Source organism: Ascaphus truei, chromosome 2, assembly GCF_040206685.1.
Source record: "Ascaphus truei isolate aAscTru1 chromosome 2, aAscTru1.hap1, whole genome shotgun sequence".
Classification (NCBI taxonomy): Eukaryota; Metazoa; Chordata; class Amphibia; order Anura; family Ascaphidae; genus Ascaphus; species Ascaphus truei.
Genome location: NC_134484.1, coordinates 258599695 through 258618244, shown reverse-complemented (window position 1 = coordinate 258618244; position 18550 = coordinate 258599695). Strand labels below are relative to the sequence as shown.

Here is an 18550-nt window from a genome sequence, read left to right as displayed (position 1 = left end):
TATGCAGTGTATTTTATGATTGTATGTTATCATGTTTATAGTACTGTAGTTCGGATTGTCTCCTATATTTAGACTGTATACCTCCAAAAAGTGCTTCTTAATGCTTGCATAAACATTGCAATCAATAGTTAGATATTTGTTAACACTCCTCATGGAGACTAGAGTTCTCTCCATTGTGTACATTTTTTTTTCAAAACCTTTTACTTACTTCTTTTTCGAGAGTTTTGTTATGGAAAAGTAATGATATTCGTTGTATGTCTTCAGACTTCAGCCACTGCCTGTAAAATATATAAGAAATAAATCAATTAAAACATATCATAGATCTATGTGATTCATTATTATTGCAAAACGAAAGACCTTACTTAGCTAAATGTGGTAATTGTTCAGCATAACTAGTGAAATAAAAATATATCTTAATCTGATTCATTATTATAGTAAAAGATCTCACTCAATTAAATATTGTAGTGGTTAAGTGTAATATCATTAAATTACAGTAAGTGCCATTAACAGGCACGAAAACACTACATACAAATCCTTGTTCAATGATGACGCAGGTATTATGTCTCTCTCTCTCTCTCCAAACATAAATGAATATGATCAAAACATGTATCGCTTTTACTAATCCTGTAGTATATGCAAAACATTTAGAAATGTTTAGAAAATGCAAAACATTTTCATGCATTTATAGCACAATTTGAACATTTATGGCTGATGAAAGTCACAGAGATTAAAAACGATGCCAGAGTGTTAACATTTTGCTCAAGAAACAACTTGTGAAAATGTAGTGTACTTTTTGTGAAAGTTAGCCAAAAAAAAAAAGTATCCATGTGTTTGCAAATTTTCTCATAAGTGTTAGCGGAGCACAATCCAGCTTTAACTTCCATCGGGGGACATGTAAAGATCAACATTAAGAAGGTTGTTTTTTTTAACACATTGTTCCATTTTCTGCTTGCATTTGCTTCAAATGTAAGAAAGTGTTTCATACATTTTATGTAAATCGTTAAGCATAAAAGTTTACACCATTTCAGACCTGGTGGATTTTGTTTTCGTAAACACAAGATAAAAATGTGATGCATGGAAAACACAGAGGCCCAGAATGATTAAAGGGTACTAAACTTGAGTACAGCATAACTCCCATTCATGTGTAGCCATGCTTGGTTTGGCTACTAATCTGCCCTCTCTGACATGCAAGCCCTGGTAACAGTGCAGGCAATGTCAGGACCAATCCAGGGGTTTCCCCACCTACCTTGAGTGACAGGGGAGGAGGTGGGCTAAAGCCTGTGTTCTGCCCAATAAGGGACTCAGACCTTGGACATTACTCCTCTGTACTTAAGGGGCTGCACTTCCTAAATTTAGTCTCTCCCCTTGAAAGAGACTGGTATCACATAGAGGTGTACAGGGCTCTGGCACCTGCTGTTCCCTCCCTCTGGGGAATGGGGGTGATTACCATACCTCTGACTCTATTAGGGAGTCAGGGAGGAGTTTGTACTGCCCTCGGTGCCTTAGGTCAGGGGTGGAAGTCCAGGGACCATCCTAAGGCTGGAGGCCGATTGTACTGTGAAGGCTGATACTGTTGTACAGAGGCAACGGCCGTTATTGAAACAAATCACGGCGCCATTTTCGTGTGCGCTGCTGTACTCCACGCAGCATGAACGCCACCAATCGCCCCAGGCACACATGTTTATCCCGGTTGCTTTGTTTGAATTTCATGGATTGGTTGCAATTAAATGCAATTAAATTAATGAATTGTAATGTGTACAGTACTGTGCTACTGTGCTACTGTGACAATTTCAGGTGTTTTAAAACCTGAAAACTAAAATGCAATTTTATGTACTCACCTGCACTCGCGTCTTAATGCGGTACGGTTGGAAGAAATCCCGTGCCATGACATGGGTATTCCGAGGTATACACCGCGTGATTTGTTAAAATAACGACTGCTGCATCTGTATGCTGAGTATGCAGAGGATGAATAAAGAGTGTTCCTGTTAAAATATACTCCTGTCTGGTGTGCAATCTATCTGGGGGAGTATTGTGAGTTCTCCTGCAGGGATTGTCTCCACATTCCTGGAGCCTGCAAGAGACAGAGGCGCTGACACCAGAGTGAAAATGAACCAGCCACTATAATACCCCAGAAGCCTGTCCTAATGCCCCCAACACCATCGGCGGACACCTCAGTATCCTGTAAGCCAGCGTGATCAAGGTGAAAACATGTAAGTGGAGGATTTTTTTGCCTGTGTATGCTGTATGCATCCATGCTGCTAATAAATTAGCTCTGTTTTTCACTTTGGGAACGCTCTCCCTGCTTTTTTGATAATTTCTACCTGCTGGAAAGTAGTGCTTTGTGCCTTTATGGTTCCTGTTTCTGCATTTGAATTAAGACATTAGCACACCTGTACCTGAGGACGTGGTGGACGTTAATCATCACACAAGGATGGTGCACTACATGTGAGTCCTTGAGAATTATATCTCTTCTACCATTTATCACACTATATTATTTCATATATGTGTCTGGACACTTTATTGTGTGTATACCTTACTATAGTGTCATGTGGGATACTACCAGTTGATTGGTTTCATAGGAGATTACCTAATCTATTTAAACCTGAAGGGTACTCCAGCGAAAGAATTGTAATTATCTTTATTGCATATACTTGTTCACGCTGAGCATTGCACAATTTTGTTTATCAATTAGCGAATAGCAGGACTTTTAACAGAAGTTTTAAAAGTGCTCTGCCCTAACTTGCACCAGAGTGGTCTGAACAGTCCCTACCCCATCAGAGAGGGAAATAAGCCTTTAATATGACATCAGCACTTAGCCAGCTAGTTTTCCCCCTGCATGCCCTGTTTTTGTGACTATAGCTCTGATTGTGTGTTTTGTGCTGTGCTTGCTGGCTCTGGCAGGAATAAAAATTATTTATTGAACTGCTTTGTCCTGTCTGATGCCTTGATCCCTGTGTTAAGTTCTGGTCTCCCATGACAAACAGTATACTTAAGACTAACAAAGTGTAATGTTTCTTCCAACTGGAAAAAAATGAAATTTTATACTAAATACAATAACATAAGTTTCTTAATAATAATCTAACAACGCTAATGCACTGTTACACATATGCAGTCAAACGCATTGTGCTACTTTCTGACAGTGGTATAATTTTCATAAATAATTAAATCCTAAGCACAAAATAAAAGGTTGTCAGGCACCTGGGACAAAGCATTGACATATACATAAAACAACATAACAATGAACCTGTAGCACACCAGGAGACAGAGTAGCAAACTTGATTTGGGATTTTTTTAACGTAATCAATGTTAACAGCGATTTAAATCATTGGTAAACCAATAAAAAAATCCAACAAAAGATATTCTACTTTAAAAGTCAAGGTCGATAAAAACAAAGCCCATAGTAACTTCTACAAAGACTGACACCACTCATGGCTTGAGAGTTATCATCACTACTGAACCATTAATTTGCAATGACAAGATCAAAATACGCATTGTTTCTTAGAGCAGGGGAGCGCAAACTTTTGAAGCTGCGCCCCCCTGTCTTCCCTTCCCCGGCTCTCGCGCCCTCCACCCTACCTTGTATCTACGTCAAATTATGCTGCAGGGTTATGTCACGTCACGTCACAGCCCACACACAACACACTCAATCACAACACACACGCATGCTCTGGTCCCCCGTGTACTACTGCAAACTGGGGCGAGTAACAGACAGGAGGAGGAGGGGTTGTCTGTGTGAAGGCCCTGCCCCGCAGCAAGGCCTCACCCCCACAGCAAGCAGACAGTACAGAGAAGCAACAGCACAGAGCTTGAGCTTCTTGAGCTTCAGAGCTTGAGCTTGAGCTTCTTGAGCTTCTGGGCCGCCTGTGCACAGTGTCTGCCCGCCCCCAGATTTCGCCGCCTGCACCCCCCCTAAATAATCTTGCGCCCCCCAGTTTGCGCAACACTGGGTTAACGCAATGTATTATTTCATAATATGTCTGTTATAAATAATATTACACTAAAAAGTGATATTTAATAATACTAGTAATACATTAAAAAATACATATAATTCTGTTTTAATTAACAGTGTATCCTCAAATGGATGTGTCAAAAATAATTTCAAACAACAAATTATGTGTCATGTGTATGAAGTATGAAGTCTTTATGCATACAACACAATTTTTTTGAAGGTTTTTATTATTTTTTTAGTACTGATATTTTGACCATTTAAAAAAAATTAAATCTTGGTACATACCCTTGACCACACACTCATTTTCCATAATTATCACCAAATGTCAGTGAGAAATGCAAGCGACCTCCTTAAAGAGAAGAAATGCCACAAGAATATTTCATCTTGCAGCGCTTTTTCCAGAGCTGGATGCAGAAATTAAGTTTTGCTCTGGGCCTGACTACAAAGGTTCGAGACATGGTACAAAGTATACTATGAGAGGTTTTTTTTTTGGGGGGGGGGGAGGTACAGATTTCATACCCCCAAAAAGATCCATTTTTAATAATGTCAATAAATATGACAAGAATAACTAGTAAACATACCGGAAGTAATTTAGCTAAGTCTTTGACTGCAAAATGGGAGTTAAAACAGCATCAATTTCTAAGATAGATAGATAGATACTACTGTAGTTTATTTGCACATACTTACAATACTCATTCTCTCGTAAGCTCATATTTCAGGGTAGATTCTTTGAAATTAATTAACAATTTTGAATTTTATTTCCACCCAAACTTTTTTAGACTAAAAAGTTCTACAAATTTTATTTTTATTTTTAACTATATTGGAACTTTTTTGAAAGGTTAAGAGAAATATCCAGTATAGACAAAGCGAATTAGGGCAAGTTCACACATCTGAATAGGTACCGGTTGGAAAAAGATGGGTCTTCCAAAGAGCCTGTCAATAAATCAAACATTTAATACTTACTGTACTATACAGTTCAACAGTATATCAAATATCACAGTGAAATGAATCCCCAGTAAATGAGTCATTAATTTATGACGCATTCACATAATTTAGGGATTTATAACTATGCACAGATTTAGGGCATATTGTTCAGTTATAACTAAATTGTAAAACTGTGGTACAATTCCCCAGTAAATAGTTATATACAATTAATATGCAAATGAACTTATCATTCACCTTTACCTGCCACAAAACTGTCCCAGGGCAAAATGTATTTAGGACAAAATCCCCAGGCTACTTCCTTGCTGCAAAGATGGTTGAAGATTTACCCAAATAATTCACACAAAGGTGACTATTTATCTGGCTCTTCAAAATATGTAACAAGCAATAACGATTTATCAAAGAAAAAAAAAGATTGCTTTCTGTGGGATTAATTTGATTTCTTTGGTGAATATATACCGTTTTTTGTACCCAATCCCATTTTGTAAGTGGAGGGGATGTGAAAATGCCATAGTAAATGTGGATACTTCTTTTGTATCACAGAAACCTCTTACATAGCAATTATTTTACCTATTACTTATTTTTCACATTATCTACTCATTGTAGAACAAAGGAAACTTTTCTGTAAACAAAATCTCATTCCAATTTTTTCTTCTGTCCAATATCACTAAAAGTTTGTAACAACACAAGATGGGTGAATAGTTTTGCTTTCTATTTATGGTTCACTTTGTTCATTTAGTTATATGTTTTGAAACAAATTTAAATTGAAACCTGCAGAACACATCAAGAGAGTTATATCAATTTACAGTATTAGGCAGCACATCTAGCTTACATTGCTTTGGACACAATGGTAATAGGAGTAATGGTGCATGGTGCATGGTGCATGGTGCATGGTGCATAGTGCATGGGACCTGCACCCAGTCCAAAAATAAATCTATAGAACAGTGTGGGGCCCCAGCACACAAATATTGTTTACAAAGTACAAAGGTAGTTGAATAAAAATATTTGCATATTTTGATAAGCACATATTCAAGAGAGTTATTCAACAAGACATAAAAGAGTTGCTCTAAATATATACAGTGGTGAGAAAGTTTGTGAACTCCTTAGATTTTCAAACCTAAAATGTGATTGATCTTAATCTAAGTCCTAATAATAGATGAAGATAACCTGATCAAACATTATACCTGTTCAACATTTATTTATCCACACATGATTAAACATTCAATATCCACGTGTGAAAAAGTCTGTGAACCTTTAAATGCAGTACCTCGTGGCACCCCCTTCAGCAGCAATGACTTCAACTAAGCATTTCCTGTAACTGCTGGTCAGACTCTCACATCGGCTTTGAGGAATTTTGGCCCTTTCTTCCTTACAGAACTGCTTCAACTTAGTGACATTTGTGGGCTTCCTTGCATGGACAGCTCGCGTCAGGTTCTGCCACAACATTTCGATGGGGTTTAGGTCCTGAAGTGTACTAGGCTATTCTAAAATGCAGAATTTGTTCATCTGCAGCCATTATTTTGTAGATCTGCTTGTATGTTTAGGATGATTGTCCTGCTGCATGGCCCACTTTTGCTTCAGTTTCAGCTCACAACAGATGACCTGACATTCACATTCAGAATCTTTTGATATAAGACATAATTCATTGTTGTCAATAATGGAAAGCCGTACAGGTCCTTAGGCTGCAAAGAAGCCCCAAACCATCACACTCCAAACACCATGCTCCATGCTTGACAGTTGGTATGTGGTTCTTCTGTTCTAACGCATTTTTGGTTTTCATCAAACATGACGTTTCTCATTGAGGTCAAAAAGTTATACATTTGACTTGTCTGTCCAGAGAACATTGCTCCAGAAGTTTTTTTTTGTTTCAATCTTTTTTTATTAGGTTTGACAAAGTAAAACATTTCCATTGTAACCAATATTTTTCTTTAGGAAAAACAAGAGAGAAACAGGCAAGAGCAAAAACAGTTATAGAATTTGTCGTGTACTCTACACGAGTGAGGAATAAACTTGTATATATTCAAATCCCTGTTTCTATTTGTTTCTTTGGTTTCAAATTGATTATCATTGGAGATTATATTACAGATTTTAAGCCAAACCTTTTAATTTTCATATAAGAGAGAGGAAGACAGAAAGATAAAGGAGGAAAGAAGAGAGGGGGAGGAGGAAAAGAGAAGGGGTAGGAGATATGGGTAGGAGGGAAGGGAGGATGGGGGATCTACCGCTCTGTTCCATAGATCGGTCCGCCCCCCAGGTTATTTTAGCCTGTTTTTTTTTCCTCCCCCTTCCGTTTTATTTTGGGAGCTTAACTTAACCTATCTCCTTTTTAGGAAGAATCCCAGTCTTGTGGCCATATTTCCCATACCTTATAATAAATATTTAAGGACTGGTTCAATTGTGCTGAGAGTCTTTCCATAAGTTTGACACTGTTTACCCTTTTAATCACTGTACGTCTAGACCAGGCCTGCACAACTCCAGTCCTCGAGGGCCACAAACAGGCCAGGTTTTAAGGATATTTCTACTTCAGCACAGCTGGCTCAATTAGTGGCTCAGTCATACTGTCAGTCATACTGAGCCACTAATTGAGCCAGCTGTGCTGAAGTAGGGATATCCTGAAAACCTGGCCTGTATGCGGCCCTCGAGGACTGGAGTTGTGCAGGCCTGGTCTAGACGGAGGTTTTAAGTTTTTCCATACTGCCGCTATGGCGCAACAGGCCGCTGTAAGTATAAAAGTGATCAACTTTCTTATTGGTGCGTGGAGTCCCTCAATTGGGCCGTCTAATAGATAGGTCAAGGGGTCTTTTGGAATTCTCAGGTCTGAGACTTCGAATATCATGTTTTCTATCATGGTCCAGAATTTTTGTATATGTGGGCAAGACCACCAGATGTGGGCCATGTCTCCTTTCATACCACAACCTCTCCAGCACAGGTCTGGAGTCCCTGGGAAAATCTGTCTCAGCCTACTTGGGGGTTAGGTACCAGTAAAATAGAATTTTATAGATATTTTCTTTTGTAATTGTACAAATTGATGTTTTAGCTGCCGATTCCCAGATATCCCTCCAGTCGTCATTATCTATTTCTATATTGAGATCTTCAGCCCATTTCAGCATGTAATTATGGGGTTGAGTAGTTGCATGGGTTGATATTTCCGTATATATTCTCGAGATCAATCCCTTCTGATAGGTACCCTCATTGCATATTGATTCAAATTTTGTTAGGACTGAGAATTTAGCGTTCTGGAATATTGTTTGTAGAAAGTGTCTAATTTGGAAGAACCTAAAAATTTGTAAATTCTGCCTTTGCGTTTTTTGTTTTAATTCTTGAAATGAGAGAATCTTACCTCATTCTATTAGATCCTTTGCTAATATAATATCCATTTTCCTAAGTTGCTCCATATTTTTTTGGGAGCAACCCGGAGGAAACCCGAGGTTATTTATTATGGGAATAAGGAGAGAAGGAAATGTGGAACCGAGTATTTTCTTTTGCATTTAGACCAGATCTCCCACGTGCATCTCATCGATCCCAATTTAAATCTTCCCGCCAGGCTCTCCCCCTCTTCACAGCTCCATAATTCATGTCAGAGAGGAAGAGACCGTATAAGTTGACTCGATCCCCAGCAAGCTGCAGGTTGCTGGGACATTGTTCCACATTACAACTTGCTTTATGTGGGCCACCTGATAGTATTTAAGGATATCTGGGACATTATCGATCTTGCCACTCTTGGTCTTTTATTGTTCCATATTGTTCCATATTGTTCCATATAAATTGGACAATTCTATTTTGGATATTTTTGAACTCTCTCATGGGGACCTTAACTGGGAGAGTTTGAAAGAGATACAGTAATCTGGGCAAAATATTCATCTTTACCTTAGCTATTCTGCCAAACCAGGAGATCTGAAACCTATTCCAAGTCTGCAGATCTTTTTTCATTTTTTCAAACATGGGGGGAAATTTTTTCTGGTATAATGCTTTATATGAGTTGGTTATCTGGATTCCTAGGTATTTTATGTGTGTGCTACTCCATTTATTGTTAAAATTTGTTTACGGTAGTTTGATCTCCGGGCCTGGCAGAGTAAGATTTAGGGCCTCTGATTTATCATTGTTAATTTTGTATCCCGAGATTTTTCCAAATTGGACTAGTTGGGATTGAAGATTAGGAAGGGATATCAATGGGCTGGCTAACGATAGAATTATGTCATCTGCAAACAAAGAGATTTTATAGTTTGTCTCGCCTATCTGGATTCCTTGTATATTTATATCTTCACGGATTATAGCTGCTAGGGTTTCAATCGACAATGCAAAGAGAAGGGGCGACAGTGGGTATCCCTGCCTGGTTCCATTGTTAATTTTGATGGGATCCGAGTATCCTCCTGGAAGTCTAATATAGGCTGTGGGCTTCCTATAGAGGGCTCTAACACCTTCCAGGAATGGGCTTGCAAATCCGAATTTTAACATTGTCTGATCTAAAAATGCCCATCTAATTCTATCAAACGCTTTTTCTGCATCCAGGCTCAATAGAATTGCCTTCGTACCGGTCAGATGCACGTGGTCCACTATATTTATGACCTTTCGGTCGTCCGAGGCTTGTCTGTCACTTGGTCTAGGTGAATAAGTTTAGGTAGAATTGGGGTTAATCTATTCACTAAAATTTTGCTGTAGATCTTTAGATCTGATTTTAATAGGGAAATAGGCCTATAGTTTCCACACTGAAGTCGATCTCTTCCCTCCTTGTGTATTATGGCTAAATTAGCCATTGACATTGATATAGGGATTTCGGCTCCCTCTAAAAACGAGTTGAACATCTCGAGAATAAACAGGGCCAGCACCGCCCGAAACTTTTTGTAATACAGGTTGGAAAACCCATCCGGGCCTGATGTTTTATTTGTTTTAAGTTGTTTTATAGCTTCTAAGAGTTCTTCTAGAGTTATTTTTTTATTTAAATTTTGGGAGACCTCCTCCAAAATCTGTGGAAGATTGCATTTTCTAAGATATTTGTTTATTGCCTCGGACCCTGATTGGCCCCCATTGGCCGATTCTAAATTATATAATTTGGTATAAAAATTTGAAAATTCCTTAACTATTCTCTGTCATTGTATGTTATCAATCCTGTTTTAGTTCTAATTGCTAGGATTTGAGATTTAACTCTCAGACCTCTGAGTTTACTAGCTAATAGTCTGTCTGCCTTGTTACCCTTGTTGTAGTATCTTTGGTTTGTCCATCTTAGTGCTCTCTACCTGTTCCAGCTGGGTCTTTTTAAGCTCCAATCGCGCTTTCTCCACTAGTGCCGAAGTTTTTTGGACGGGTTTTTTTTATGTTGTTGTTCTATATTAAACAAATTGTCAGCTGCTTCCCTGTATTTTTTTGTTTTTCTTTTTTCTTGTATGATGCTATAGAGATAAGATCTCCTCTGACTGAGGCTTTGTGTGCCTCCCACAACATTTCCGGAGAGGATACTGTGCCTTTATTTAATAAAAAATATTCCAAAAGTTTTTGCTTGATTGAATTCTCTATTTCTTGCGAATTTAACAGAGTCATTTATTTTCCAGGGGTATCTATTGTTTTTACCAAAAGGGAGAGAGAGCACTAATTCGACATGGGCATGATCAGACCAAGATATTGTTCCTATAGTCGACTGGGCGGATGCCTGGAGAATATTTTTGGTACCCAGAAAATAATTAATCCTCGAGTAGGACTGATGAGGAGTTGAATTGAAAGTATAATCCCGTTGACCTGGATATTGTGTTCTCCAAATATCTATGAGCGAAAAGCTCCCCAGAAATTCTTTAAACTCTTTTGCCCTTTATAAGGTTATACTAGAATGGGCGGCACCAAGAGTTGTGGATTTATCCAAATCCGGATTGCTTGTCAGATTGAGATCTCCCGCAACAATTATGGATGCCAGAGATTCCGTATCTAGAGACTCCAACCGCCTCCTTTAAGAATTTAGGTTGGTTTTCGTTGGGTGCGTATATATTACACAATGTTAGGAGGACCCCTGAAAGGGAGCCCTGTAGTACTACTGTATATACCTGCACCCGGGGTCTCTTGTAACCTTCTTGCAGATAAATAGAACATTGTTTTTAAATAGAATAGCTACTCCCCATTTTTTCATTGAGTAAGAAGCGTAGTGTGCATGAGGGAATGTTTGTTTGAATGTGTTTGGGGGGGAATCCGAATTGAAATGCGTGTCATGTAAAAACAGAATGTCCCCTTTGGTTTTTTTTAATTCCTGGAGAGCCAATCTTCTCTTTCTATTTCAGTTTAGCCCTTTAACATTTATGGGTACTATCTTTATTGTGGATATGTTAGTCATTGTCCCAGTTCCCGAGAATTATTTTGAGCTTAGCCACTTTCCCAAGGCGGCAGCTTGTTTTAACAGGTATTTTCTTTTATTTTTTTGTATATTTGTTGTTTTTAACGCTTTTGTGGGGAAACTTAATACGGTCCATGAACCAGATATTGGGGCGGGGGGGGGGAGATGGTGGATCGAGGGAGAAGCTAGGATCATGAAGAATGGGTTATCAGAAAACCCCATCATGGTATCCTTGGTCACACTAGTGACAAGGTGTTTGGCGAAATGCCCTTTGCTCCAGAAGTTTTGTGGATCATCTACGTGCTTTTTGGCAAATGTCAGATGGGCAGTGTAACAGGGACTTATCTCTGTTAAAGCAACCTGCCTCTAATCCAGCAGTGTGCTGGTCAATTGCTGGTGTGCAACCAACCAACTCCACGTGGCTGACTATAGCTCTCTCAGAAATAGCCTGTTCTGAGACAGACCAGAGGATTCCTGAGTTCACAATTGGAGCTGACCTAGGAAAGACAGACCAGAAGATTTCCTTAGTGGGCACTGAACTGTCCAGAGGACAAATGTCTTGAGCTGCAAAGAGACTGCAGGCTGACAGCAAGACAAAGGGGAGAAGATTTCTAAACCTGGATCCTGATATTGCTATAGCACACAAGGAGAGCAGAGAGGACTTCCCCTACAGCTACAAGATACACATAAGACTTTCTTATTGGACTGTTATATATCTGTATATATATTTGGGGCTGGTAATTAGCTTAGCTAACCACCCAGTTAGAGAGGGCTGGACTACATGTGTAGATAGTCTCCAAAATGGAGCAGGTTTTTCTTTGGCTCATTTTGAATACTTTTGCTATGTTAAAGGGACAGGCGCAATAAAGCCTAATTTAAGTTTCACTTTAAATGAGCTCCATTACGTACCTCTGAACATGTCTCTTACATATGGTGCCAGAAGTGGGATGAGAGGTAGCCCTTGAAGTTAAAAGGGGCCCCTGAGACTGCCTGTGATCATTTTTGTGTTTTGCCTGCATACAGTTCCTGCAAATAGTTTGAGCAACAAAACCAAAATAATCACATGCAGCAGTGACCAGAATTAAAGGGCTACACATCCAGGCAGGAAAACTACACTGCACTGAAGAAAGCCACAATGCCACAGTTGGACTGGGAGAGCTGCGATAGAGGTGACCCACACAAGTGACTGATGCTGTGACCAGATTCTACCCCGCCACTGGTGAAAGGAAAAAAACCCTGGGTATTTAAAATGGCCGACCCAGCTGAAGTCAAATACAGACTCTGCAAGAATGGGGAAGAAAATGTGTTCCTGGTGTAAAGAGCCCAGCCACACGGAGCAGTGTCCCTTCAGGCCTTATTCAGATGTTGAGGAAGACCCCTACGTGGCCCTAGAAAAAGGGCAGCAGCCAGAGGACTATTTTTTTCAATGAGCCAAGGAACTGCAGAAGCAAGCAGTGTGCTGTGGACCCAAGGAAGGTACAGAAGTTTTACTTAGCAAGTGTAGATCCAGTATCACTGATGAGAAAGAATGTGTGCACAGTACTGCTGATGTTGTAAAACATACCAATACTCATTCATCTTCCTGATAACCATGTATGGTTCAGACCAGGCAGCCATTAGTTTGTTCTGCTGAGAGGGCTTCCGAACAAGAACCTGCTGTCCTGGGATGAATGATCTGCTATGGGCGTTTTGATCATACCAAGCTTTGTGCATTTCTAACCGATCCCTGAGATCTACCACATTCTGTAGTACAGATGCATCAGTATTGGCAGTCTCCCCTTCCCATCTCTCCCGGAATAAGTCAAGAGGTCCCTATACCCTGCGACCATATAGCAGCTCGAAGTGAGAGCACCCGGTAGATTCTTGTGGCACCTCTCGGTACACAAACAGCAAATGCTGCAAATGAATCTCCCAATCTTTTCCTTCAGCTTCTTTAAAAGCTTGAGGCATCTGCTTCAGGGTACCTTTAAACCTCTCACATAAACCGTTCGTCTGGGGGTGGTAAGGGGTCATGCGCTGGTGCTTCACCCTGCACGCATCCAGAAACACTGTAATAATTCACTCAGGAATTGCGACCCTTGATCAGTTGGAATCTCACTAGGGAAACCAACGCTAGTGAAAATGACTGACAACACTTTTGCTACTGCCCTAGCACCGATGGTGGAAAGTGCCACAGCCTTAGGGTACCTGGTAGCAAAATCTACCACTGTGAGAATGTAACGCTTGTCAGACAAACTGGGGATCATGAGGGGTCCTACTATGTCCATAGCTACCCTCTGGAAAGGTTCCCCAATTACCGGTAGTGGATTCAAGGGTGACCTCACACGATCAACCGCCTTACCCACTCTGGCAGGCATCACAGGACCAGCAAAAATCTGCCACTGCCCCTGATCCCCCAAGCCAGTAGTAATGCTGCAACAGCAGAGCTCTCGTCCGAGTGACCTCCTGTTGCCTATTCTCCCTCGGTACCACTAACTATTTTCTACCTGTCCAAACCCTATCTGGAGCGGTAGAACCGTGCTCTCTATATAAGAGCCCACGTGCCATGAGTACCGATCTGACCCACTGTCCGAGGCAGACTCATGCCCTACAAGCTGGGATCAGCTCTCACCGCATACTGTACAAAAACTGTGCCCCTAATTCTGGCCACCCACCCTTAGGGGTCTATGCAGTAAGCAGCGGAAAAATGCATTAGCCAGGTTTTGAACTAGCCATGTTTTTGATATGTTAACCTCGCTGTATGCAGGAAGGGCCTAATCCCTGGTGAATGAATGCGCCACCAGCATTTGATATAATGGCGAGTAACCGGTGGCGAGACGGCTGCCTGGCGAGAAGCTGCTGAGAAGCCGTCCCCTGCCGAGATGTGTTTGCAGCAGAGAGAGATCCGTTGCTCTCTCGGCGCAAACATCGGCACATTAAAAATGATTTAAAATTCAATTTTATTCATAGTGTACATGTGCAGGGGGTCTCCAGAGCTGAACCGCATTGGTTTCAGGTCCGGGGACCCCCTGCTTCCCGAGATACAGGCCCCTTTATGAGGTGCCAGTATCCCTCTGCATTTAAATGTCCCGATCACGTGACCGTGGAATGTAAACAAAGCAGAGGGATACCGGCACTCCCTAAAGGTGCCAGTATCTCGGGAAGCAGGGGGTACCCGGACTTAAAACCAAAGCGGTTCAGCTCCAGAGACCCTCTGCACATCTACAGTATGAATAAAACACCAATATCAATAAACACTCATTCCTTACCATTGCGGCTATGTGCTATGGTAACGAAGCAGCATGAATGTATTTTTAATGATATTGTACAGTGAGCAGGGGGTCCCCTGAGCTGAACCGCATTGCTTTGTGGACCAGGGACCCCCTGCGTCCCGAGTAGTATTGACAATAGCTAAGGCAATGAAGGGGCATGTTTATTGGGGACATTAATAAATACATGATTTATTCATAAATACATGATTTATTCTTTTACATACAGGATTCATACCCCAGCCTCACGCGACTCCCCGGTGGGCTGACGGGTCACCTGACAGACCTACAGGGTACCAGCAACTTCTTTCATACAGGTTCTGGAGGCCTATTAGTGGGTCCTGCCAAGCGCCATGGCCCCCATGTGGTCTCCGCGGGTCACAGTGGGCCACAATTGGGTCCCCACGGTAGGCACGCGGATGTGTGGGAGCCCCGGGTCAGACCCACAGGTTTCTGAGGGGCCTCGGGTGGTTCTCACGGGGGTCTGGGGACTCACGGGTGCTCACTACGGGTCCGCGGTGCCCCCACGGATGTGAGGCCACCGGTTCTTCCCCGCAGACTACGGGTCCACGGTGCCCCCACAGATGTGGGGCCACCGGTTCTTCCCCGCAGGTGTCACCCGTGGATCACGCAGCCTGGTACCCGTGAGATACCCGAGGATACCGCAGGTGGTCTCCAGAGGTCTCACGCAGAACCAAGGAACCAACCCTGAATGTAAAATAAATAAACCTGAACTATACATTCAATACATACATCCCCCCCCCCCCCCCCCAAACACATACAGTACAATAATGTGCCAAATAACTATTATCCAGATATGGATAATAGATTATTTGCCCATTATTAAACACATAAAACATGCATAAATCAAAACATGAATTTTTAATCTTAAAATCACCACATTGCATGTTTAAATAAATCCAGCAGCCATTGTAAATATAAACCAAAAAAAATGCAGCTACACAAATGTCTATGAAATGTCACACAATTGCATTGAGTGTGTACATGATGCAATTAATCTGTGCATCATGTAAGACTAGGCAAAATATATGTAACAATAAAATACAATATGAACAATGTCCCCTAACCAGCAATGCCTCCATGACAATCAAATAGAAACTAAGCAACATCAATACAATTAGCATCAATCAATTAATCCATTTCCTCAAACAATTACAATGCAATACTAATCAATTATACAATTCCCTCTTCAATTCCTAAAGCCAAACCATTGCCAAAACAATTCTAATTTAAAGTAACCACTTCATTCTAATCTAAGTACCATAAAGAAGCCATTACAATAAACCTGTAACTAAATACAAATTACATTATTCACACCAATGACACAATAAAGCTGATAAATACATTAGCCATACATGAAAAGAACATAAACATTAGCAAACCAATCAATTATTATCCCTGTATGTCTATCCATATAGATAGATATACATAAAATACAGGGGCAATAATACAGAATAAAAAGCAATGCATTTGCATACAAAATTCACATACAATACACCCATTCAGTGTCCGTGAATATATGTATATACATAGATGCATTAACGGGCATTAAATGGGACTGAAAAAATAAATGACATGAATGAAAAATCAAAAAAACCTGTAAAAGTAAAAATAATAAACTTTTCTTTTGTTTACTCACCATTAGATGCCCACTCACCGAAATCCAGGCGACCCGGAAGTACAGGAACCAATCCACAGGTAAACCATAAAATAATAAACCATTACAAATCCACCTCTGTGTCTTTTTCTTCTATTTGTAATCCTTCCTGTCTGTCTTGAGGTCTTCTTTTCTTCTTTGTGGTCTTTTGGGGTCTTCTCCGGCTTCTTCCGTCTTCTTCCGGCTTCTTACGCCACGCCCTTCTTCTCTTCTTAGGAGGGGAGATGTTCCCTCCTCGGCGACTAGCTTCAAAATGAGGCGACATAGGCTTTTATAGGCCTATAACGTCACATTTTGCTCAAATGTTTCCCACGGTCCTGATTGGGCCGTGAGAAACATGTGATTTGGCCTGACAAAAAAAAATTGATTACGTCATTTAAAGTGAATATGTGAATGCAACCGCAATCACCATATAATTAATCAATAAATGACAGGTGCTGCGGTGGGTGATATTATAGTGGTAACAGTTTGATCAAATAGAATGATCAGACAGGTACCCTCTATTTACAACACTCAGTGTCATGTATATTGTATACCAATGGACATAATAGCCCTGCAGTGAAATGCTGCTAATCAGGTCTGTGACCCAGAATCACCAGAGAGATCAAAATCAATAAAATTTTATTACTTCTACATAGAGAATTTAAAAACATAGATACATTATTAAAAATCCCCATACTAATATGGCTATAGTGAGTAAATAGTCAGAGTTACAAGTATGCCTATGTGGCTATTAACACATTTATACTCCTATTCCACACCCAAATAGCATATTAATATATTACCTAGCAACGATTCTCAAGAATACCCAGATAATTAAGTCAATGTAAATATATATCTCATTCAGAGATCAGACTGGTGTAGCGCATAAATATACCAAAACTCATATTAATGATAGTATTCAATAGGTATAGCTCTGTAGGGAGATTAATCACGTTGTATGGTGAGTAGTGTGTCAAATAGATGCACATTTATTCCTCCATGGGTGTGGTGTAAGTATAGGTAATCATGAGATTTCTCCCTGTATACCCTATATGGGATCAAATGGTATTATGTCAAAACAATGCTGAATTAGCCACCTCCGATAAACACCATAGGTAAAATGCAATCACACCAACACGCAACAAAGGAATGGATATTCAATCAGGTTGCATAAGATAGGCGGTGGGTGGTCCCGTGGGATCCGACGGCGGAGCACTGCAACTGTAAATAATGGGGGCTGCAAACCAGTTCCGATTATAAAAAGAATTTATTTAGTGGTCATAGGGAGTACAAATAAACACTCTTTTATTATTAGGTCCATCAATTTCATTGAGCAGTCATCTAGTACTTTGATCCACTCTGCTTCAAATCCTTTGGAAAGGAAGCCAAAGGAGGGCATTTTTTTGATTCGTAGACCCCTGTGGATCCTTTTAGAAATAACATAGTTATTACAAGGTATGTACTTTGGTTTACTGGGGATTTAGACAGTGCCTTTATGGTATATATAGAGTTCTGTGTCACTCCTCCAGTATAACCTGTACACCTGTCTGCCTATATACCACAGTGAGTCTCATACAGCTCAAAATATGCTCAAGTGACTGGATGAATTGTGATTAAAGGATTAATCAATTGTATACCACAAACAGCTGAGCCCTGAAGACCGGGATCATATCCCATACACACAATATATTCTAATTTCATCAGGAGCTCGCTCATTATGGATTGTCAATAATTATAACACGAGGGGCTGCTGGCAATACCAGTTTATATATATATTTTTTATACTTGTGGATCTTAAAGGAGTCTGTTTTTAGAGATGGAAGAGACTGTAGAGGAAGTCATGTCTGATATTCCATTGAACACCACATTTGTCCAAAAATGCGCAGATAACAGCGGACGCAAACGTAGAGCAGCACATGTCTTCACAGGGACTATATCCAACACATGTGAAGATTCATTAGATCTTACAATGTACTTTGCAAAGCTTGAAAGGGCACTAACAACCAATCTCAGACTCTGGTGGGACATTACAACCCTAGATAACTATGTTATTTCTAAAAGGATCCCCAGGGGTCTACGAATCAAAAAAATGCCCTCCTTTGGCTTCCCTTCCAAAGGATTTGAAGCAGAGTGGATCAAAGTACTAGATGACTGCTCAATGAAATTGATGGACCTAATAATAAAAGAGTGTTTATTTGTACTCCCTCTGACCACTAAATAAATTCTTTTTATAATCGGAACTGGTTTGCAGCCCCCATTGTTTACAGTTGCAGTGCTCCGCCGTCGGATCCCACGGGACCACCCACCGCCTATTTATGTTACTGGCGTGATGCACGCACTCATCTGAAGTCTGAGCAGCTGTTCCGCTGAGGCTCCAATACAGAACGGTTTATTACAAGGTATGTACTTTGGTTTACTGGGGATTTAGACAGTGCCTT

General features: G+C 40.5%; 1 protein-coding gene across 2 annotated transcripts in view; it reads right to left on the bottom strand.

Annotated features, from left to right (window-relative positions):
• Positions 1-18550, bottom strand: part of ADCY2 (adenylate cyclase 2) — a 1451375-nt gene that overhangs the window by 398111 nt on the left and 1034714 nt on the right. For both annotated transcript variants that reach the window (XM_075586169.1, XM_075586170.1), the window contains exon 13: positions 209-278. In XM_075586169.1, coding sequence (XP_075442284.1) covers positions 209-278 — 70 coding nt within the window. The remainder of the gene's footprint in view (positions 1-208; positions 279-18550) is intronic.